Source organism: Pseudorasbora parva, chromosome 2, assembly GCF_024679245.1.
Source record: "Pseudorasbora parva isolate DD20220531a chromosome 2, ASM2467924v1, whole genome shotgun sequence".
In the NCBI taxonomy this organism is placed as follows: Eukaryota; Metazoa; Chordata; class Actinopteri; order Cypriniformes; family Gobionidae; genus Pseudorasbora; species Pseudorasbora parva.
In genome coordinates this window covers 32990353-33015835 of record NC_090173.1, presented here as the reverse complement: position 1 = coordinate 33015835, position 25483 = coordinate 32990353, and the positions used below count along the sequence as shown (strand labels likewise).

Genomic DNA, 25483 nt, shown 5'->3' with positions numbered 1-25483 from the left:
GGTTTCCCCTCAAAGTTTATGTTAAACTTTGAAAAAAATGGGTGAGTGTAAGGATTTGAGCAAGTTTGACAAGGGCCAAATTGTGATGGCTACACAACTGGATCAGATCATCTCTATGGAACAATTCATAAAATAAAAGAATGTTTTTTAAAGACTGGACAGAAATCATAACATTTAAAAATATTTATTTTTTGTCTTCAGACTTATACATTTAAGCAACCTAATATGAGTACATTTGTGCATAATTTAAAAAATAAAATAAAGCATAGGGCTTGTGTAGAATAGTTTAATTATTAAAGCCTTGCATTATTTCTCTGAACATAGAAATAAACTATATTTCATATAAACAATTAAATATTTATGTAAATGGAACAAATAATAATACAAATAATTAAAAGCTTGTGCTCACGCATTATTGCCTATAAAAAGTAAACATAGTGATGTAAAAACATTTTTCAATTAAATAATTTGGACAAAAAATACATCTAAATACACTAGTATATGTGGTGGATTATACAATTTATATTGCCAACATTGGTGTATGAATGGGTGAATGTGAGGCAAGATGTAAAGCGCTTTGGATGGCCATAGGGTCTGTTGAAAGCGCTATATAAATGCTGTCCATTTACCATATTGGATGCATTCAGTACACTCAGCTCAAAGACTTGCACTGCAACTATCAGATTAACACAATACAAATGTTGATGTGTTAGATAACTATAAAAAATATCCTTAGCTGTAGATTTTGCATGAAAGTGCTTTTAATGTAAAGTTTATTCTCCCAAATGTTAATAATAATGGCAATAATGATCTGATTTTCACTCATCTAAATGTCTGATATATCACCACAACTGTGATTATATGATTAAGAGGTGATCCGTTAAAGTGTACTTCATGTCAACTAAAGCACATAGTAAATACTGCAATACAACATTCAAACGTTATTTACTGTGCAGTCCATCATTATGTGAGAAGTCATGACTGACCCACTGTTTGACACAGTCACAAAATCTCCCATCTTTCATATTTAGCCACAGATGTATTTATTAAATCTGTCCTTATGACATTAAAGTAGCTGTTATGTGTCCTTAGTGCTGGTTTCTAAAGGGAACGTGTTGACCCAGCTCTGCGTGCGGGCCAGGCACTGCTCCCAGCTGTAGAGCGGTCGGTACTGAAAGTGACGAAACGCTTTGTCTGTGCAGACAGTGAAGGATGTGCGGGCCACAGCGAGTGTGTATCCATTGAGCAGTGGGGTGTAGTTGTAGAACGGCTTGAGGAGCCAGCGTATCAGGTCATTCATCCACGCTATGAACCACAGCACCCACACCGGCACGTGCAACGGGCGAAAGTTGAAGGCCGAGAGGAACTGCATGTTGAAGTCTTCGTAGCTCTTGTATGGCGAGTCGTCGTAGCAGAAATAACATTCCCCACCCAGCTGATCGGGACGTTCCCGCAGAGCACGAGCTGCTAGAAGGTGCATCCAGGCCACATTACCTGCGTGCACAAAAACACATGTGAAGTATTTTAAAGGATTTCACAGCGGAGTCTTTCATTCTTAACTCAAGCTACTTATAGAATTTTTAAAACCATAACAAATATATAAACAGCACAGATACATTTGCATTCTGTGTACTGACAGTTTTCCTACTTGTTTAATAAAAAGGGGGTGTAGGGGGAACACAGAAAAGTTCAGAGAAAAATTGTCTAAAATAAATATATGGGTTATTATTCTATTAAAAGAAATGTCCTCTTTCAAAAAGTTAAAATGTACTGAATTAGACATTAACTGCTTCTACTGACAGTCATGGTTTGTTTTACTTATGCTTTATGCTTGAAGTTTATCCAACTAAAATTATTGTAATTGCTACAAAAAGATAAATATTATCATTAATAGTACCGAATATTTTACAGGCAATATTTAAGACTTGTTTATAAGATTTGTATCTTTCACAGTGCAAAAGTTTCTTTAAACACATAAGTATATAGCATTTTATGAAGGGGATCATCATAATTGTGACATAATTAGACTCAGTCCTCCATCCTACGACTGACAGATTTGCCAAGATTCAGAAAAAAAAGGGAGTGAATAAAGCATTTAAAGCCATTTTTCTCAGTTCCTCTGTTGCTTTAGTTACTGTTTGTTCACGTTCAATCAGAATCATCACACACAAAACCAGGAGTCTGATGGTTAACCTGCATAGACTCGTCCATGCTCAGTGTCCCGTGGAACTCCCCTGATCATCCAACCACCTGTACGGACCCCATTCTTGTAGAAGTCTTTCATGAGCTGATGTTGTTCCCCATAGATACCCGTTGGCCGCAGACAGCATGTGTAAAGAATGTTCCCTCCTTTTACCTAATCATGGAGAGTGGGAGGGAGAGAGAAATAAATTAATCATTTTTGGCAGCAGAAAAGAAAACAAACTGTCTTTTTACTCCAAAACAAACCGCTCAGATGCAGAAGACGCACCAACAGTGTTATGATGAAGTGTTTTGAAATGCCAATAAACACATGGCATGCTGAAACACCAAGAGCAAAGGCGTGCCTATAACAAATCATACATAGTCATTTAAGGATTGCAGCACGAGTGCTATGTGGTCTTTGTATCCCTTGGGTTTGGGAGGATGCAGTATTGTGCAAGGCTGGAAAATAGTAGCAACTAGAACAATGTAAATGAGAAGTAAGAATTTCAATTCCATCCAAAGGTTTATTTTAATGAAGTTTTGGATGATTTTTGTACATCACTCCTGAATAAAACATATGTAAAAGCTTACGTAGAAAATATATATTTTTAAATTACATTTATCACTTGCAGAAAAGGTGAAGTAGCTTGTTAGTTCAAAACCAAATGTGAGCTTGGAAGAATCAGCTATGAATCAGCGGATTGATTCATGATTCGGATCGCCAATGTCACGTGATTTCTTTATTTGATGATTGAAAACAAACACGGAAAAGACAATGCTGAATAAAATCGTAGTTTTTTGTGATTTTTGGACCAAAATGTATTCTCGATGCTTCAAGAGATTTTAATTAACCCACTGATGTCACATATGGACTACTTTTATGATGTTTTTATTCCCTTTCTTGACATGGACAGTATAGTGTGCATACACTTAGATACGCTCTCTGACTAAATATAAAATATCTTAAACTGTGTTCTGAAGATGAACGGAGATCTTACAGGTGTGGAACAACATTAGGGTGAGTCTTTAATGACATCAATTCATTTTTTTGGGTGAACAAACCCTTTAAAAACAAGAGAAAGCTGTTTCCATTTATTAATCTCTGTGTGTTTGCAAATGGCGATTGTGACTTTTAAAAATGATTAAACACTAAAAAGAGCAAAGCTGGGGTCATTTTTAAATTCGTGTGATTGTTGTACTCCACTGGATTGTGTACCGGTAGTACCTTTGTGCCATTGGCTCCCAGCACCATTTTCTCAGCTGCAGCTTTGGTCTTCGGGTAGGGCATCTCATGGAATATATTATATGGAGTATCCTCATTCCCTCTGTGCCAAGGTAGAAGAAAACAAGACAAATGAAAAGGTTAATAGGTAGAAGTGCTACACAGGTATTAAGTTGATGACTCAACTCCATCTGTAAGTAAAATGATGTGGCACAACCCGACCAATACTGTCCTCACCAAACTCATACTCATAATGCTCACTCTCTTTGTATTCCCTCTCTGAATGAGTAGACACAGATGTATTCTTATAGCTTACACAGAGGGAATGTGTAATTCACATTCTATCTGTGCAAGCATAAATTGATGCTACATCCTGAGGATGGCTTTAGCAACACCCAATAAAAAAAATTTATAAAATGATTAAAAATATTTGTATAATATAATATACAGATATTACAACAATTTTTAGAGTACAATACTTTTTTCCAGAGAGGTTATATTTGTTTTCTCTTTCTTGTGAATAGCTGGCTATGGCAGCTCACAGTTTCCAGCAAAAACATTTATTATTTTCATGACCTTAGAAAGGCATTTTCCACAGCAAGCAATTGATGTTTAAAAACATTACATATCAACTGTGGGTTGCTTAAATGAAAATAACTCAAAACGGAGGACGTGTACGTGTGTTAGTCATTTAGGAAAATGTTAATGTTTAAAGCTACACTGTGTAACTTTTTTAGTTTATTCTTAGCTAAAAACACTTAGTTCTTTCAAAAAGAACTAAGGTCACCCATAGGTCTTATGGGTGTGGAACAACATTAGAGTCATTAACAACATCAATTTCATTTTTGGGTGAACTAACCCTTTAAGTTGTCATTTGGGTCACTGATACGACCGCATGGCAGACTTTTCTGAGTTTGAATTGGCTTGATTACTAGTGGAGCATTCACAATCTGTTTTTTGAAATTTTAAATTACATATTGTGGCTAAAATAGATCCTCTCAGCTCACATTTTAACATGTTTACAAGCAGAGTTCATGAATTTCTAGCAAAATCCTCACAGAGTGTGGGAAAACAAGATTCCATCTGATTACAGAGCTGGAAACTGTTACTTAAGAAATCCTGACATTAGACCAGATACAAAGCACAAGTGTTTTGAGACATGCAAACGTTACTTGCATCAGGTGACCAGTAGAAACACAGCAGTGGCAGAGATACAAACCCCTTTTTGAAAGGTAAGATGGTGGAAATAGCATTTCCAGACTGTGTTCGTCTGTCATCACTGTGATAAATCATTTTTCAGCTTGAAATATCTTTCAAGATGGAATGTTGAGAATTTTGTTCAATTTTGCTATGTTACTCCTTCTTCTCCTTCAGTCTCCCAGACATTCTCTCCATTCTACCCAAATCCCTTAAACTTTTTTTATTCCAATGTTTATTTTAAATCTGAACATACAACACTATGTAGCACATCACTATGTAAAGTCTTCTTACATAATCAATAAAGCCATTTAAATAAATACAATTACCTGATGAATGCATCTCCTTTTATATTTGGGCCAACCACCTCCATGGAGCTTGTATAGATCAAATGCTGAATACCGATTTCTACACAGGCATTTATTACATTCTCCGTCCCTGATGGAGAACAGCATCCAGAAAGAAATAGCATTAAATAAAAAACATGATAAAATGCTAAAGGATGAAGAAAAAAGGAACAATATTGTTGTTCTAAAACAAGTGAAGGAATGAAAACAAAGTTGTTTGTGTTGCTTGAACTGACATTAATTAGACTCAGGCTCTTTAAGCTTGGAACAGATGACAAGTCCTAAATTCCAAGTAATGCTTTCATGCACTTGAAAGCACCAGATAGTCTAAATGAGAAGCTCACCAGCTATGTAAATGCTTTCTGCAGTTTCAGATATTTAGTGATAAGTGGTAAAACAAAGGTAAACAAATTAAGTATCCAGCCTCTTTCAATGGTATTTAAAGAGGATATTTCCGGTGGAATGCACATATGAGAACAAAGTACCAAATGATATGGTAGGACAAGAGCCAGACTAAAGGAAAATTCCAGTCTGATAGCACATTCATCATCTCTTGCCCTTGTTTTTATCTGTATCCTCAGGGTTTGTCTACATCTATCAGTGCTATAATACTGACACAGTCCAAAATACATGTTAGGAACACTTAATCAGTGAGGCCTACCACAAACAGTCAAAATTAAAAATAGGCTGATGAATAAGCGTAAAACCAATAACGGGGCAAGACAGATCTGAACACAAACTAAAAATATTGTATCTGTGATAATACAGTTATCACAGATATGATGTGCTTTGAGCTTTCTATTGAGCTTAATGAGATGTTAGTAATTCCATGCTCTCTATTTTTCATAAAACTACATGATCTTTTCATCCTAGCATGTGGGTTTATTGTACAAGAGCTGTGGACTTTTGCTAAAAAGCACATGCCTATTATCGTCACATTCATCATTTGCGGAAATAAAACAATGTGAATTCCCGCCTTGTGTGTGAGAGTATATGATGCATTTCCGGACCAAACCGATCGTAAAGCTTTAAGGTTACTGGAAATGTCACCAAAGGAAAACTGTGGGAGAAACCAAAACCTACAAAACACCCACTGGTGCAAAAAATACTACTGTTCAAAAGTATCAAGTCTGTAAGGTTTTTTATTTTTTAAAGAAAGCAAAAAATGCATGAAAAGAAAAGTGACGATTCACAATTTCCACAAAACACAACTGTTTTTAACATATAAAGCGTTTCTTGAGCACCAAATCATCATATTACAATAATTACTGATGGATCATGTGACACTGAAGACTGGAGTAATGATGCTGAAAATTCAGCTTTGCATCACAGGAATAAATTACATTTTAAAATATATTCCATATATATTTGAAAGCATAATATTTCACAATATTATGCCTTTTTACTATATTTTTTGATCAAATGAATGCAGCCTTGGTGAGCAAAACTTTTAAACATTAGTCCATCTTTTAAGTTGGCAACATTCAGTGTTTTCTTAGCCATCTCCTAAACCTTTCAAGTGCAAAAAAATTGGTATCACTTCTACAGTGAAATCATTGCCATCTATTTCCTTTTGTTATTTGATCTTATTCTTCACTCACCTTGTACATTGACGGCATAGATGGCAGTCTCAGGGACTTTATACCACACATCAACCAAACTAGCAGCATGGATAACCAGGTCTGCTCCCTGAAAGGCATCACGCACATTCCCATAATCTGTTATATCTCCCTGCACCACCAACACCTTCACATGTTCTGCAAATAAAAAAGAAAGAGATATGATACCATGTAAAAAGAAAATATGGGTTGTTTAGAGTTTTGATATGAAGGCTTAAATGTCAATAAAAAAGATTTTATCTAGATGATATTTTATTTCACATATCAGCCTGATATGTGAAACTGATCTCACTGGAAAATGTAACTGTTACAGGGAAATGATTTCGTATGAACTTGCACAATAACAAAAAAGCAAGCATGAAGGTTCACCCCTAACCCCACTCCATCGTACAAATTCATACAAAAGTAAAATAGTTATGAATTGCCATAAGATGCAAATAAATGGGCAGCTAAAAACTGATGCAGCTACAACTACATAGACAAAAATATTTTGGTAACGCTATTTTAAGGTGTCCTTGTTACATAAATTACCCACAGCATACTTCCTGTAGTAATACCAGTAAATTATACATAATTATATGATATTATGCTAACAAAACCCTAATCATAACCCTAATGTTGTAAATTAATATTACTCAGTATTTAAATAATGGTTTGTTTGTTATAAAATAACGTGAAAAATAAATAAATAACGTGTAACCAATTTTTGTGTACAATAAAAAAAGATTTATATAGTACTAAAGTCTACTAACATTTCTGTTTTTTTTTGTGAGGGTTGAACCAAACAATGTGAGTATGTATGTGCGTCATTTATTCTATTTAATGAGGGAGTGTGTGGGTGTGTTTGTGACAGCTGATGACAAGGTCACTTTGATCCAGTTATGATCCAGTTATCTCTATGGCTTACCTTGGGAAGCATCCTTCCTAATGTCATTTTTACAATTGCAAGTTATTTTCTTGATTAAAATAAAAATAAAATTACTATGTACAGGAAATAAACAATGAACTCAATCTATCTGGTGGAAGCAGCACACTCGTCCTGGTAAACAACATGCATTGTTCCATTTCTCACTCACGGATATGTATCTAACAATAAACAAAGCTATTCATAACTGTTCCGCAAAGAAATACTGTCTCTGGATCTGCTGTAGCAGCTTTCTGATATCTAAAGTTTCCGGTTGCTATTGCATTTAGCAACTCAAAAGAATGACAAACTATTTAACCGCCACAAAAGACAAAGAATAATTTAAGTGACTGGAACACCCTGTTCAAATGAACATTTTTCAAGTGTCCCTTGTATCTGGATGATTTTGATTAATTGAGCCTTATAATAAAACATAAATAGCATATGTAAAGTCAGCCTATGAAAAATATTTGCAAGCAGTCACAAAGTTTATAAAGAAAAAAAAAGTTCAATAGGTCAATGTTCAGCTCTGATAAAAAAATAAAACAAAAGGTTATCTAACCTTTTTCTGTTGCTATTTGGACTTTGACCACATGATAAACTGTTGTCAATTCCAATCACCTTTGCAGAAGTAATGCAATGTTTATATATTACATTAACTTATGCACCGGGCCCTGGGTAAAAATTAGCGAAGTATTAAATCGACCTGATGAAAAGCAAAGAAACTCTGGCTAATAGAAAACACTTGACAAAAAATTAGAAGCAGCTAACTAAATTCAAAATCCAACTCGCACCATGCTTCTATTTATCAGCCAGATGCTGCAGAATTATATAATGCAAAAGGGCAAAAGTCAATTTATCCATTACATCATGATCAGTGAGGGTTGGTGAAGACACTGAATAATATCCTCTTTGTAGAGCAGGACATCAAATGGATGGAGCATCCTTGTGACAATGGGGAAGGTGAGAGACATTTCCATTTCCTCTGTCATTCAATGTTCTTTCCCGTTATTGGAGTCATAAAAAACAACAGATGTTTCCCCTGGGCACTTTCAGAAACTACACCCTATACTGTGCTCATCTCAAATGTCCAAAAACAGCCTATAAATTAACATTGTATATATTTTTTAGAACTATGATAATCTAAAGGAAGATTATACATAATTCAATATAGTTTAAAATGAGAGATTTATTTATTTTCCAAAAATATTTCCACTTGTCCTCTTCGATTAGCCTATGGCTTCATTAATTTCCAACACAAATGTTTTCAGATGTTGTGTTTACCTTGTTACCAAGGAATTATGCTCAGCAAGAGGAGTCATTTTATCACATATTTAAAATGTAATTCCCATTAGGCTATATATAAACTATGCGTAATTCGAGAGCAAACTGTTTAAAAACATGACACTAATCACGTGTGACGTAGGCTATGGCCTATTAATTGGTAATACCAGTCGTCTGAAAAAAATGAATGTTTTGATAAATAGTTTCCCAAATAAATATTGCACACGAACGCCATCCCGCACTCAATTTGAGTGCCTAAGCTCGTAATCACGACTTCAGAATGGGGGATTATCAAATGTCCGATAGCACATTAAGACATCATCAATCACTAACAACGTATATTTAACAAATTTGTTTAACACACACACACACAAATTCTAAACATTGTGAAAACCAATGAGCTCGTAATGAACAGTTCATTTCATGTGTTTCTTACCTGTACTGTGACTTTGTAGACTTGGGTAAACGGTTTTATCGAAAAGCCTGATCTCCTTGATATTTTCTTCCTTCTCCAACAAAACTCTCAGCAGGTGCTGCCCAAGGAATCCGCATCCTCCAGTTAACACATAAGTTAACTTAGATTTCTCATTAGACATATTACTCCGTTGAATCCTTTCCCTTTACTGACTAGTGTTTTTCCGTCAGTGTTTACCGACGACAGTCAGTTGACTTACTCTGCAAACGTAACAAAATAACGTAAAGTAGGGTACAGCGCCACAGCAAGCAATATAACGTTATCCCACAGATCAAAATGACTAGCAGAGAAATCTCCTAAACTTTTTTTTTACGGTCTATGGCTATAACACTGGCTGCCGGCAACTCCCCTTCAGGGGTTGCCAGGTCCCAAAAATATTTATACCCCAATGACAACTCAAAACCATGCTCAAAACCCGCCCAAATGGAATGAAAACTAGACAACCACTGGATATAATGTTTGGAAACGTTTAGTTTTGAAAACTGATTGTTGTATACAGATAAATACTTTTTATTTTATTTGTTTTACTTTCTATTAATTAAATAATCCTAAAAGTGTTTTCAACATTGATAATAATCATATGTTTGTTGAGGAGCAAAATAATCATATTATAATGATTTCTATAGGATCATGAGTCATATTTTTTTACGGTCTATGCACTGAAGACTAGAGTCTCAGCATAAATTACACTTTACTATATTTAAATAGAAAACAGTTAGGCCTACTTTACATTTTAATAATATTTCACAATATTACAGTCAACATTATTTTTTTTTTAATAAAATAAATGCAGCTTTGGTGAAGATACTTATTTCAAAAACAATCAAAATAGTTTCCAAAATTGTGTGTGTGTGTTTGTACCATAGACCGTAAAAAAAACTGTTTGTACAGTTTACAATCTCAGGGCTGTCTTCTTTTAGACATTATGCTCTCTTCCCCACCCTTCTCATGTGGTGCTGAATAGATTTCAGCAGTAAAGAGAGAAAGCATCCGTGGAGATGGTTTTTCTCCATTTACCTGACATTTTATAGTGCTGCTTGTTCATCCACGGACAACCGAACCTATGCTTCTACCACCAAAGGCATAACCATAGACCGTAAAAAAATAACTCATGTGATGTGATGATGCTTGATTTGTGAAATGCTCAAGTGACGTGTCTACTCACGTGCAGCGGTTGTTGCCAAGTGAATTCGTTCTCCACTGAACCGTTCCATTTTAATTATTCTTTGATTCTTTTATATTTTTCCGCGGCCGCAATACTTTATAACTGTAGCCCAAAAAACCACAACCCGCGGCTCCGTAATTTTTCCCGCAACTCGTTTTTTAAAATAGCCATCTAAACTCTGCGTATAATGTAATTCAGAAAAGTAGGCTACTTTATTCATCCATTCCTTCATACTTAAAAATTGAATCAATAAAAAACATAAGTAATCCGTGAAAATGTGAAATATCCAGGCCTAATTATGAATGCTGCTATTACTTTAGGTTATAGAATATTGGTGCTTTATTTTTATTTTTAAAGTCAAAAAGGGTGACTAAAAATAATGGGAAACCTTTTAAGAAATGATGACCAATTTGTCTTTTGTGCACATTCACTCATCCAAAAACACTATGTAGCCTAATGCCTTTTGTCTACTCTTTGTCTCACAAAGATAAAACCTTGCAAGCCCATATTCAATACATGAATTCAAAGTCAAAATTTTGAATTTGCTAAAAAAATCACAAAGTGTGTGAGTTAAGAATGAACAATGATCAACTGTAATCATACGCAATTTCATGTCAAGGACAGTGCCATTTTAGCACCATCTACAATTTAACCTATAAACCAGAACATGTGACAACGTGGAGAGAAAAAAGAGTGATGTGGACGCTAATATAGTCATCTTTATAGTTATCATTCTTGGTGTGAAATGTGAATGGGCCTTTAATGTTTAAACTCTAGAAATCACATTAAAGAACCCTAGTAGCTCTTTCAGTTGCGGGCACTAAAACGGTTTCTGTTTGCATAATCTTCAACGCTGCATGGGAAAACTGTGAAAGAATAATTAAGCAATAGAATTTGCGTAGCAAAACTGAGCAGTTGGGCTACATTACTAAACTGGTTACATCAGATTAACAGCTGCTCATTTGATGTGTAGTTTAAGCTTATCCTATCAAATAATATACTTCATAATAAAGTATACACCAGTTTCAGCTGAGGGGTAGGTGTTCATACAGCACTGTAAGCAAACATAGAGAGGCATTATATTAAAATATATAAGGCATCATTGGAATTTTATGTTTGGGCTGTTTTTGTTCTTTTAGCAAATGTTTTAATTCAATAGTTTTGCGAATTAACAAGGTGAAAGGGGGATTTTGATATCTATATAGCAGAAACAGTGTTTTCTCACTTAGCCCAGCTTTCAGATGAAATATGGTTTTGTCTCGTCTTTTATTTAATGTATTATATTTTATTCATTTTATATTTCCTTTTACTAAAAAACTAAAGATGAATATTACCTATACTGTCTGTACCTCTCACTGAGAGACAGCACCTGTTATCAGTATGTTTTGGGTTAGAACTAGAGATTAATCAGCTTCAACATTGGAGAGACTGTGTATCTGTGTATGTGTGCAATATTCTGTGTTACAGATCAGTGCAGAGAATGGACCTCCTAAGAGATGAGTGGACTTGTTGTTCTGGGAAAGCTGGCACCTGCTCCAGATCTGGAAGGCCACTATGGGCCTAACTCTGGGGTGAAAGCATAAGTGACACGTCTATGGACACAGATTTACTGACAATGTGTGGAAATTTACCATGACTGTTAATTTTCTCTGAGCCAGTCAGAATCAACCTTGCAGTAATGATGTGGCTAAACCTTGAAAAACAGTATAACTGTTGGGACAATTGTATGTATGTATGGTATAACGAGACAGGGAGAGAGGGAACTACAAACTCCGTGTGAGACTTGAAGCTGGCTTCTGCTGATGAAACTGCATTTCTTCAGTAAACTGCACTCCTGACTCTTTGTCTTAATTTTTTCACTACTGGTCTTGGGCCATAAACTGTTAACCCCTACTAACAAAGGATTTTGATAAAATTCCTCAATGCCCTAATGAACTGCAGTTATTTGTGCTTCTCTCTTGCACTTCTCAATTTCAATTTAACAAGATGAAGATAACCATGTTACAGTGTTGGCTGAATGTCATGTGGCTCTAGAAAAACATTCCAGAAATCCCTTCATGACTCTTTGCAGATGGGTCAATATAATATGATACATGTTTATTTATTTAAAGATACATTAATAATGCAACCAAATTACTTTAAAACACACCTCTTTTGTGTTTGTCTTTCAAATTTTGAAATAATTAATTTTGATTCATATTTTTTTTAATAATAGTATTCTTTAACACATCTCTTTTCACAGTGCAAGATTAATGGATAACATTGGTTTTGTCACAAGTTAGTTAACCAGTGGGAAAATGTCCTCATTGGCACATTCCTGTTCTGAATGATGGCTACATGTTACTGAGGTTTTTGTAAGAAAAATATTGTGAGCAAATGTCACAACAAATATATTTATAGTACACAGCAAAACTATAATATAGTAGACTATAATGCAATTGGGGAATATATGTGGGTCGATAATGCGAAACTATCTTATATCACAAGTAAAAAGTAACCTATACTGTAGCTATCTAGTAATCAGTGACAGAGTGCAAGCATATTAGTTTAAAATAATTCTGTATTTTCAGCTTCAGAAACATGAATATTTTTATTACCCAATGTAATATCAGCTTTAGCATTTTAATCATTAGTATCAACAGTACGTTTTTTGTTACCTTTTCCCATGTCTTGGACTATCGCAATAATATCGTATTGTGAGATCAGTATCGTGATATGTATCAAATCGTGACATCCCATTCATGTTTGACATCATTATCATTAAGTAACACTGGCTGCATCCAAAATCGTTAAAACAGTAGGCTTGCATTCTATTTTTAATGAAAATACAACAACAATACACTAGTACAATAAAAAATCTAAGACGGATGATATAAAATAGCCCACCCGCATTATAACAAATAAATAAAACGAATGCTCAGTTTGTGGTTCACTATAGCCTGGTTAAAACCCGACCATTCTCAGTAGTAACTATAATAAATATAATCTAAAAATATAAATTTCCCAGAAGTTGTCTGGGTTTTCCCAGGCTAGTGGTTCACTATTATTTGATTGAAAACAACAACAAGTAAGAAATAACTTTTTTTATTAACAAAAGTTATTTTGTGCGCTTTTGCCTCCGCTATCCTCCTGTCTCACTCTCGCTCGTGGCTATGATTACAGTTACAGTAAAATTTTAATTCAACATCATTAGTACCCCTCCGCCGATTTGCATGACAGTATTTGCAATGACCATTCCTTGTAAAAAACTGAGCGTATTGTAAATAAAAGTTATGATGTATTTACCCTTGACTGAAAATTGGTGCTATTTGTCATTTGTGCTTCACACCCGCTATTTCGCTGTCTAGCACAACTTCACCACACAGATTTAACTCCACACAGCCAGATCCGGATTAAGAACATGTAAATATATGTTACTATGGGGCCCCAATAGTAGCCGATCTTGGTGCCACAACGTTACCACAAAAATAATTCGTAATCCATACAAAAAGATTCAAAGCACAGAGATACAATGAGTAGGGCCTATATACTATCCAAATAACCAATTTTAATATTAAGTAGGCCTATAAATATTCCAGGCTGCAACACATTGACAATATAAATGCATTAACTCCAGATGTGAGGTCAAAGCAAACAGGTTTCCATTAACAGCAACAACCTTTGAGCATACAACTTTCTTAAGGAGTTTTAAAACCAGTGAGATCCTAAACCCCCAAGAAAATGTGTATTTCTCTGATCTATATGTGCATTTTATGATGTTTGACAGACTGCAAGCAGGTTAGCTCAGATAAGAAGATATCCTTGCAGCACTAAAGTAGTGTTAGTACTCTATTAGTTAATTGTTTCACAACATTTATTATGTACACCTCGGAAAAAACACAGAGTTCTGGACCTCGGTGACATCATAGTGGACTACGGCCATGATTACAGTCATGTAGGCAGCCTAGTTTACCTCAACACTTCACTTTATATGATCGGAGGTATTAAGTCTGGTTCAGCCAGTTTCACCCCCTCCGTGCTCGGGCCTTAGGGCTTCAGCCCTACCTAGCCCTTATGTTAATCCTTCCCTGCGCACAGCTAAATAAAACATGCTGGGTGCTGATTAATATTAAAGGTTTAATGAACTGGCTTTTTATTTTTTATACTGCTGTCTGAGGTCAACTAATGATGTTTGTGTGGTTTTTACATTCAAAAACATCATAACTAATAAGTAATTGGCTATTTTATTCTCATCCACCCGTGATTGATTGGACTATTATTTTTGTATTACATGGCCTGCCCGATCAAGCGTGAACCGCGCGCACACACACATATGTGTGTGCACGCCCTTCAAATGTCAAGTCAGCGCAGATCAAGAAAGGAATATTATTTCACTATTTGACATTTACCGGCCTGCCAACAGGCTTACGTTTTGGTAAGCCGTCTGGAAAATAAATAGCCCAGGGACGTTGGGCTTTGCAAGCCCTGGCCCATACTTCTGAGTCCAGCATGCTAAAGGTATGTTCTGTTAGACACGTAAGTTACACATAATCAAAACGAACTATAACAATGCAATACTATTACATATAAAAAACACATTTTACTCACATAAATGTGTTGCACTATTCCTGTTGGATCCAATATAGAAGAAACAGCATTGTGTTTTAAATGTCTGCAAATCCAGCATCTACCGGAGATTTGTTTACAAACGATACCGCAGTAAACTGAAGTGAACATGTCTTCTCCACGTGAGCTGGAACTTCATTAAAATCAAGTTCAACCACTCATTCCTAATATTAGGATCAGAAGGAAGCTTATGCAGCGACTGTGTTCTTCCACAACCAGGAATAGCGCAATATCTTGCTATATTCTTCGGCATGTTTATTGCTGCTGGCTAGCGCAAGACGATCAGAGTCGGTGGGTGAGGCTACCGAACTACACGTGCTGTAGAGGCGGTGTTTCTTTGCGCGATGACGAAAAGATGCGCACACGATCGTTTTCTGAGCCTGGTGTCAATAAAAGCTTGCCTTTGACTAACAAAGAAGTTTTCAGCTCTGAAACTTACAGGATAATCTTATATTACCATGACCTTTTATATATCAAAAGCTCAAGGGAAAGTTAATTTCTCAATTCATCACCCCTTTAAATAGTTCTGATTTTTAACATTTTCTGAGAGAAAAAGGACCTGCCCTGTACAGCTTAAGCAGTAGCCTACTGCTATAGAGGACTATAATGATGAACACTATTTTTAAATGTATTGTCATATAATCAGTGTTGGTGTAATGCATTACTAATTCATTAATTACTGTCATTTAAAAAAGTAAGGAATTCCTCTTCATTTCTTTGTAATTTAACTAGTTACTAGACATCAATTCTATATAAAACAATAGTGGATTTAACATCATAATTTTACAATTTTAAAACGTTAATAACCTTCTCCCTTCAAATACTTTGGTCAGTTCAAGAATAATTGATCCACATTTGTATTATTATTTGAAAGAATTAAAAGAGCAGTTTCATGTCTATATAAATAAATCATTTAATCATCTGATTTGTTAAAATATGTTGATTCTTTGAGTAATAAGTCCCATTGTTGCTCGGAGATGCAGCAATTCTGCTGATTTTACTGTTTTTTTTTTTTTTTTAATAGACCAAAAAAACAGAATGGCCCTCATTTATCAAAAGTGCGTACACCAAATTTCCAGCGTACACCTTGCGTACACCCAAACCCACGGTGACTTCGAGATTTATCAATATGGACGTTGGCGTACGGCACGCTCAAATCCTACGCCAGCTCAGGAGGTGGTGTACGCACGTTTGAGTTAGTGGGAAAATGCGCAGAAAAGCAATTCCTAACACCACAAAACGCACTGACAAGATATGCTATATGATACACTGTTAAAAACCACAACAACAACATTTAGTGTTTATTTTTGTGTAACATGAACGTCAATGTTTAATTTGTGTGACTTTACCAAAATGTTTGATCTGTAGGCATATGTATTCCTCCAGTCGCGAGCCTGTGCGCTTTACCTGACGTTTCAGGCCCGCCTGGCTCAGCAGCTGCGCACGGACTGGGACTAAAATAATTCAGACTGACAAAATAATAAAAATGGCCTTCTTCTTTTAAATAATAATAAAATCAATAAAAACGGCATTTTCTTCTAAATAACAAGCGTCATTAAGAATAATAATCATAATAATAATAAGAAGAATCTTACAAATTGTCATGTAATTATTAATGTGAATGAATCTTACTCCACATCACATCATCATCACTATTGTACACCCCAATACATGCCGTGATACGAAATTAAATGCCAATTGTTTCAAAACGTGCTGTAAAATAATGCATTGGGATGGTCATTTATCATCCAAACAGCTATTTAAACTGCTGGAGTGCGCTTCTCAACCCCCACACTAACAGTAGCTACTCGTAATTTGGGTCCATATTTTGTTTTTGTGAGCGCCTTTAATCCCACTCTTTAAACTCCCAAATAAAACAATTTCGGGTTTTTTTCCACTTCCCTGGTGATGGTCTCGATGGGCGCATCTCAATCATCTCAATAGTTCAGTAGTCAGAGCACTGATCAGGGAGTCAGCCCGTTGACTTATGTCCTAATCAGTGCCCTGACTAGTGGACTAAAGAGATGATTGAGCGCGCCCGATCTCCACGTCGGAGAAGTTTCGTTTCTTTGCCGTCTTCTGTGTGTCCATGGCGTAAAATGAGGGCGTGGGAGAGGCGGAGACTTGAATATATAGGGGCGTGTTATTCTAATGACGATCGTTTTCAGCCGCGGGATTTATCAAGGGCAAGTATTGCGTACACCTGAATTGCAGAGGTGCGCACAGTTTCATAAATCAGGCGGTGAGAGGAGTGTAAGCATAATCTTACGCCAACATATACACCCGTTTCTACGCAAGATTGATAAATGAGGGCCAATGTGTCTAAGAAAGTTACTCATTAACTTGTTTTCTGAACTGTTTCTGAAAGTCAGCACTGTTGCTTGCGTAATAACTCATATATAATAGATTTATGTTCTAAATATGAAGAACAGAATTTTTTCCCACACATTTTAATAACATTTCTGCCCCATATTGTGATGGCAGTGAGCGCAAAAAATTATAATTTTCTGTAAAGAAATGACACATGAACATGAGAGGCAAAAGAGAACTGTCTAGATGCGGCTCTCTGTGTGAGCTTTGAGTGTATGCACAGAGAAAACAACACACAAGCACATCTTTACGCAAAACGATTTAAAATCACTTGAATGCTTAAACTGAAAATAGAGACTTAAATCTGGCTTTCTAGTTTCTAAATAACAAGCTGATTTTTTGATGGCAAGCAAATGAAAACCGTGATCCCTCTCAAAATCTGAAGCTGAAATAGCCTATTGAAATCAGTTATTTGGCGTGGCGCCAGGGCGGGCCAAGCTTCTGATTGGGTGGGTGACTTAGGGGAGACCAGGGACAGTTGTAACACTTTTTAGAATTTTTAGCAATACATAAACATTTTTTATACTGGAATAACCAATTTATTATATTATAAAATCAATATGTCAACTGCTAAAACAATGTATTTACGTGGATTTATGAAATGATTGCTTGAAAAATCTAAAAATTGATTTTAATACAGTCTTTCCACTGTTACAACTTTACCTGAACTGAGAAGATAAATTTAAAAAGAAATATTATATATATATATATATATATATATATATATATATATATATATATATATATATATATATATATATATATATATATATATATATATATATATATATATATATATATATATATATATATATATATATATATATATATTGCAGCTAAATTCAACTAAGACAGTTAGATTTAATATTTACCATCAGACCCAAAAGGATAATTAAGAGTTATAATTTGATCACTAGGTTATATCTGATCATAATTTAACCTTGGTTGCATGGAAATTAACAAAAAATAGGTTTAAAAATAATACAGTAACTTCTTCTAAGGTTTTTCATTGTATACCTAAAGGAAGATGAATAGCATTTAATGAGGAAATAGCTGGTTTAAAGTGGAACAACATATTAGCTTCTAGGGATATAGATTATGGCTGCAATACTTTTTAAAATAAAATTAAATCTGTAAGAGAGAATTTTACTATTCGAGTTTTAAAAAATTAAAGCTTAAGAATAATTTACCGTGGTTTAATGAGACATGAGCTGATTAAAAAAAGAGATTCAGCTTTAAAGAAAGCTATTAAGTCTGGAAGAGATATATATAGGCTTTGTTATAAAGTTATCTGAGAAATAAGAGTAGCTAAATTTGGAAAAATGTAAACACGCTTTGTCGGAAAGAGCCTACTTTTAAAGGGGGGGTGAAACACTCAGTTTCAGTCAGTGTCATGTCAATCTTGAGTACCTATAGAGTAGCATTGCATCCTGCATATCTCCGAAAAGTCTTTATTTTTTTTATAATTATATAAGAAAGATGCGCTGTTCCGAGTCTTTCCGAAAAAAGCCGAGCGGGTGGGGGCGTATCGTGTGAGCGGAGCTAAATAATGACGTGTGCTCGCTGCTGCTATTGTGTTGAGTCGAGTGCGTCGTAAAGCTGTGTCATCCCTAACAGCGGGAAAAAAACTTTATTCAAAATAAAAATATGGCTTTTAATCAGATACAGCCATACATCTATGATCCGGAATCAGACCCAGAGGCTGCAGTTGAACAGGAGCAGCAGCAAAAACGACTAGAGCAGGACGTCTCTATGTGGTACAAGTTATACACTAACTATATAATATGCTTAGCGGCTTGTGTTATTTACATATTTATACTTGAATTATATCGTCGTATTTTGGTCTTTGAAGGTGTACATGTGGGAAGTGCAGTTGTGCACGTGTGTTTGTGTGTTTACGCGTGGTTTGTGTAGACAGGTTAAGTTAGTGTTTACATAGAAAGACACGGAATAGTAGCGCATTTGAATGAAGAAGCGCGCTTATTTAGTTCAACATATTTCCCCCCTCTTTGTGTATTGTTGTTTGGAGTGCTTTTACAATACACAAACATAAAGTTACACATATAGTGGCCAGCTAAACAAATGTACACGCACTACACATCGCATGCTCCATTGATCAATTAACTATACGTGATCATGTTTGGGCTACTTGATGAGCATAGGCAAAAACACACATTTGAAGCAGTCTCACTCACCGCCTGCGGTTCTAACGTTGGGACTGCTCCATCATTCAGCATTAGACGATCGGGAAAATCCGGCGTCGAGCTGGGCCTTGTTTATGAAACAGTCGGCACCGAAATGCAGCGAACAGATATAAACATTCGCGCAACTCAGTTGCTGATCCGGAAAAGCAAATTACATCCACTGTTGCCTTAACGCGGGGGTTTTGGGGGAATCTGTGCAGGACTGTCTTGGTCTGGCAACCAAAAACGCACTTTTTTGGTGACATTGTTATGTGCACATCACCTGTCCAGCATCCTACAAGCCAGCGCTTTGATGGGCGTAGCCTGTTACTTTCGCTCTCTCCCTCTCTCTCTCTCTCTCTCTCTCTCTCTCTCTCTCTCTCTCTCTCTCTCTCTCACGCGCTTCCAGTAGAATTGTCCGTAAGGCCCATACAAGGAAATTCCGCCCCCATTAACGTCAAAGGGGACGCATGATCTCAAAAAACTTGCCGAAACTTATGACTAACCGGAACTAGTATTTTTGACAAAGAAATACTCCCATCAAACGTCCACCTTAACTTTTGAAACTTTGTCTATGTTTAGTATGGGATTCCAAGTCTTTAACAGTGTAAAAAGATCAGTATGCATGAAACAGCATTTCACCCCCCCTTTAAAGAAGATTGTAAGCTTCGAGTTCAGGGAACGACAGTTGAAGATAATTATGCAATTGCTACTATTTCCAATAGATTTTTTCTATTAATTCTGTTAGTGAATTAGGAGAAAAATTTGTAAAGGGGGAAATAAATATGTTTCCGATTGATGTTGGGAGTACAAGTTTTAATATTATTAAGACTAATGAAATGCAAGTTAATACAATTATTAGTTTATTAAATAATTCAAAATGTAAAGATGTTCATCAATTAGACACTATGTTTGTAAAAACTCATAAAGATATCTTAACTCCTATTATTACTCATTTAATTAATTTGTCATTTGAACAGTGTTTTCCCCAATGCATGGAAACAAGCTGTTGTTACTCCTATTTTTAAATCTGGAGATCATTATGAAGTTAGTAATTATAGACCTATGAAGACCAATGTCTTCATTCCAGGTACAGTAAGTGTTTCATATATTTTTTAGCATGTCATATGAATATAATTTCATGGGTTTTATTTTTTTCAAACGCCAAATGATGCTCACGTTTACAAGCCAGCGTCATTATCTATTGGTTACTGTTTTAGAGAATCTATATGATACTTCAGTTCAATGTTTGAGTGGTAGGAAATCACCATAACAAGCAGGACAGCATCGGTCGGGCACGCCTCCTTCAGCTCACGCCGACGAGCAAACACTGGTCACATGTTGATCCTTGTCCTGCCTTTAATCCCATCACTTTTTCGTTTCCTCTTATTGCTTTCCTCCAACAAAACCTTTTCTTTCTTATTTGTCTGTGCTGCTTCGGACATGACTATATTATCCGACGAACAAAGTTGGGCTTGCACGTCCGAATTTTACATTTAATAAGGAAGTGTGGGTGTTGGTGGAAGTGACCTATAGTCCTATAGCAGTCGAATTTTGTAGTTCTTTTTGTTCTCGGGTTACTACCTGAAACCCAAAGTTTAAAAGTACGATTAAAAGCGATACAGACCCCATCAAGCTATGGCAGACGTGTCATTCAACCTATTGTAAGTCGATGTATCATCACAAGAGTCTTGAGAATATATTATGAAGGTTGAAAAGTTACCTGGTGCTGCTTTAAAGAAGAAGTTACAGGTCTGTGAGAGCCAGAAATTTTGCTTTTTTTTGTAGGTGACAAAATACTTATTTTCCACCATAATTTGCTAATAAATTCATGTGATTCACAATCAAAAAATTTGATTTTCTGGATTTTTTTCTCATTCTGTCTCTCATAGTTGAAGTGCACCTATAATGAACATTACAGGCCCCTCTCATCTTTTAAGTAGGATAACTTGAACAATTGGTGGCTGACTAAATACTTTTTTTGCCCCACTGTATGTAAATACAATCATTTAGGGATTAAGGATCTTCCACTTTGCACCATGATTACATTGTACATTTAATTTGCAATGCAGTTCACATTTTACATTTAATCTGCACATTAAAAGGGAAACTATAGTTGTTGTTTTTTATTTTAGTTTTAGCTTATAGTTTTTTAAATATAAATGAAACTTGGTTGGTGATACTGGGACAGTTTTAACGGGGCGTTACAACCGTCCCAGTATCACCAACCATATGTTTTCATCTCATGTGAGCTAGCTTGACTGCTAGATTGGCACGTAACCACTTCTATTTTTGGCTTACAAAACAAGTGGTTCTAATAATAATTGTTTGAATTCATAGACATTTGATCGTATAACATCATCCAAAAAAGTACATCAGAAAGAAAAGTCCCCCCTCCGTCAGGAAGTTGTGGCTTAGCCTACTTTTTGGCAAGAATTGAGGTAACGTACTGAGCATGAGCACAGTGTGAGTGTCATCAATGTCACTCTAGGAATTCAACGTGCTAACCGTCTCTGGTCTCCCCTAATATAATAACGATTTGGTGCATAAGAAAAGTCGATTATTTTGACCCATACAATGTCTATTGCCACAAATATGTGCTACTTACGATTGGTTTTGGGGTCCCGACTTTTGCTCGGATAGGCTACACCACTTGGCTTGTAGCCTTTTCAGAAAATGTATGAAACCAACAAAAGTACAAAATTGGAACAGACCTTTTAAACTACAGGTTGTTAAAATATTTCCCTCATTCATCTCCTTATGTCATTGACCTATGATTTTATTAAAATTGTTTTTTTTTCTTTCATTTAACTTACGTACGCAGTGCGGCTGATGTCAGGGTAGCATCGTTGTCCAGTTTCCAGACACCTTAAATGAATCATTACCCGCATTAGGGTTCGCCATTGGTTATTCAGGAACTTGACTTCGCGATGAGAAACTGCATGCTACTCGTCTTCTGGTATCGCATATTTCCGATTAGACGCAGCGTTAACTATAGCAACGTTGCTTGACGTCATCTAAACTGTCGACACAGATGCGTCAATGAAGGCTGCGTTCTCCGTTGGTCGCATTTTTCTGCCGCATGTCGTTGAAGTTGCTTTAAGTCAACAAAATGACCACTACATCCCAATGTCATTATGCAATTAGGCTAAAGAAATAACGTCCAATGCTATAATTAAGTTCAGAAATAATGCTGCCTTCACGTGCTATCGGAAATTAGAAAATTCCCACTTCTGATCGTCGTGATTACGAGCTTTTCCCAAATTTTGAAATGGGAGGGCGATCATGTGCCATTTTTACCAAGGAAACTCTTATTTACGATAATTCAGAGAACACGTGAATGCAGCATTAGACGACAAATGTGACCTCCGGAAGAAGCAGCCTTCGAAATGAAACAGGTTGAGTGAATTGTGTGGGCATGTTCCTGTCCTGCTCATCCGAGAAGAACCGCTAACAAACGTCTAACGTCAAACCAACTTCATGCCAGTCGCTAACTGCGGTTACACGCGCATGCTCAATATCAGCTGCTCGTGAGTTCATCAGATCGTTTAGCAAAACATGTCTCAGTTCAGCTAATGGTTGGAGTTACAACATATGATTCAAGATATTAGTTTGTTTCTAGTCGGAGAGACTGTCACTCATGTCAGTAGTAACTTGTGGGATCAGCGCTGATTTGAGACGCGAACCGTTTAGCTGGTTCGACCGAACCGGATATCACTAGGCTACTGTCTTCCACCGCAAACAGGTGCGCCCGCACTTCCATAGAATCCGCTCATATTTCCTGAGCAGAATAAATAATTGGGCTACTGTGTTTTAGTTCAGTGGTATAGTGTTTCTGAAGAAAGTTTCCGCGAAACCTTATCTGGTCTCATTTGTGTCCATAGCCCACAACCAAATAAGTTCATCGCAGTCAGATGACTGAAGCTGTCACTTGATGCTTGTGTGCCCCAGCATCTCATTACAGTTTACCAAGAACTGACACATTTCACACAGTCTCCTCCTCTCTTCAAATTCTTGTATCTTTGCTTCTATGTCTTGACAATGAGTCCACAGCCACTTACAAGCAGGTGGTCTAAAAAAACACATATATTGCTTCTTTGAATTTACCCCTTACCTCTGTATATCCCCTCATTTTCTTTAATGAATCATGTAAGTTCAACCTTGATGCTTCCTGTGTAATTTTTTTGAGGTGTGCATCTTCCTCTCTGCAAGCCGCATTCTTCCGCCATATTTTACAGCTCAAATAGGAACATGGTAAAGGAGAGGAACAGTGAGAGAGGCTATTTATACCTCTCTAACTCAGTTGAAAAATACACATCAGTATTCAGACCATTATTCACATTCACAACAAAAGCCCAAATCTACAATAATCTGAAAACAAAGTTTGGTAAATGCCACGTAATCACTTAATCAATGCCACAATATTCCATTTCAATGCTATTATTTTGGCTCACAGTGGGGTTATGTAATTGGAAATACAAAGTTACACAGTTATTTGGTTCTTAACCCCTAAGGAAAATACATTGCTAAAATAGGCCTTAGCAATGCTTTTCCCCCCAGTTTTATTTCAATGCACTAGGAGCCCCTTAAACATCATGTCTGAGTCTGACGTACCTGTATTTTAAAGGGGTGGTTCCGTGTTTTTTTTTCCCTAGGCTTGGTTGTGTTTATGGGGCAGAGTATAACATGTCTTAATACTTATTCTTTTTTAAACACCTTATTTTTTTCTTAGATTTTACATTTATTCCACACCGCTGTCTCCACTGTCCTTTGAACGGCTCGTTTGCTTCCTGCTTCTATGAAGCCCATCCCTCCGAAAAACACAATGGTCTTAAGGTCCTTTCACACCTGACGCGTAACGAAAAAGCGGTATATTTATAAGCGAATATTTCGTGTCAAAACCATTCACATCAGCCGCAACACGAATTTGCGACGTTTCAGAGCTCCAACATTCCAAAACATTCGCAGCGACAGCCGAGAAAACACGGGCACTTCATCATTCAGTGAAGACGAGCTTTTCATTTTATTTAAAGGACCGATAAGAAGGTTTTGGGTGCAGCCAGTCTTATAGAACAGAGAGTCTGAAGGGGAGGATGCTAATCTTGTACAGGAACTAAAACTTTATCATGGCTGGTTCAGCACTTACTTTCTAAAGTCTGTGGGACAATTTGAGGATCTCCTCCAGAGACGACAGCGCATCTGAGGAGACAAACTGCGCACTTCAGGGAATCAGTCGATCCCAGCAGATGTTTCCAGTCGAGTCACAATGTAAACATTTCAGTGCCACAGACGTAGCCTATTGATGGCAACACGTTCACTTTCCATAATCGCGGACACAATGTTTAGAAAAAAATCAACTATTTATAAAAGGTTATAAGTTATTGCTGTCTGTAGCATACAGTGGGCTAACACAGCGGCAGCTGTAAGTTACAGCTTACAGTTGTAATCTCAAGAGAAATGCCATGCCTGGAAAGGTTAAAGTTGATTGAACAGCTTGTGACATCAACTGGACATTTTGTCACCTTTGTTTCGTTTTATGTGATTGGTTGAAGCCGTTTTTGTCGCCAGTAGAGTAAAAAAAATAATAAAAAAAAATAAATAAATAAAAAAAATCGACATCGAAACAAAAGAAATAAATGTCGTTTTTTTGCCTCAGCACATTCGGTTCAGTGTGGAAGCGCTCATTACACAAACAGCTGATCGAAAAATAAAAACATTGCGCAAATTATTCGCACGTCAAAATAGCGTCCAGTGTGAAAGGGCCTTAGATTGGTTAGATGGCCAAATGTATTTTTATTGGCTGAAGTGCCAAGCACAGGTTGTCCAGAAACGCTACGCCCCCCTTACAATTACGGGCAGAAGTCACATCTGGGGCAGTGTTTATGTTAATAGCAAGGGTTTATGATGTCACCAACCCAGGAAGAAGCT

The 25483-nt window shown here is 36.3% G+C and overlaps 1 protein-coding gene across 3 annotated transcripts; it reads right to left on the bottom strand.

The window, feature by feature from the left end:
• Nucleotides 1-168: 168 nt before the first annotated feature.
• hsd3b7 (hydroxy-delta-5-steroid dehydrogenase, 3 beta- and steroid delta-isomerase) lies at nt 169-22969 on the bottom strand. 3 transcript variants are annotated; one of them, XM_067416911.1, is made up of 7 exons: nt 22372-22969; nt 9194-9432; nt 6552-6707; nt 4933-5041; nt 3410-3509; nt 2194-2356; nt 169-1494 (listed from the first exon to the last, which is right to left on the bottom strand). In XM_067416911.1, exons 2-7 carry the CDS (start codon nt 9351-9353, stop codon nt 1079-1081), a joined length of 1104 nt encoding a protein of 367 aa, XP_067273012.1. In that variant the 5' UTR covers nt 9354-9432; nt 22372-22969; the 3' UTR covers nt 169-1078. The 3 variants fall into 3 exon arrangements, with proteins under 3 accessions (XP_067273012.1, XP_067273030.1, XP_067273021.1); XM_067416929.1 differs by having other exon boundaries at nt 22376-22969; XM_067416920.1 differs by lacking the exon at nt 22372-22969 and having other exon boundaries at nt 9194-9824.
• Between the last annotated feature and the right edge of the window lie 2514 nt (nt 22970-25483).

Bases quoted from the DNA above. Each gene is read 5' to 3' on its own strand.
- hsd3b7 (XM_067416911.1), bottom strand. From the start codon at position 9,353: ATGTCTAATGAGAAATCTAAGTTAACTTATGTGTTAACTGGAGGATGC. The intron at 5,042-6,551 runs GTGAGTGAAGAA...GTTCTCCATCAG, and splicing joins CTATGCCGTCAATGTACAAG to GGACGGAGAATGTAATAAAT. The intron at 1,495-2,193 runs GTTAACCATCAG...TTGTGCACGCAG, and splicing joins GCATGGACGAGTCTATGCAG to GTAATGTGGCCTGGATGCAC.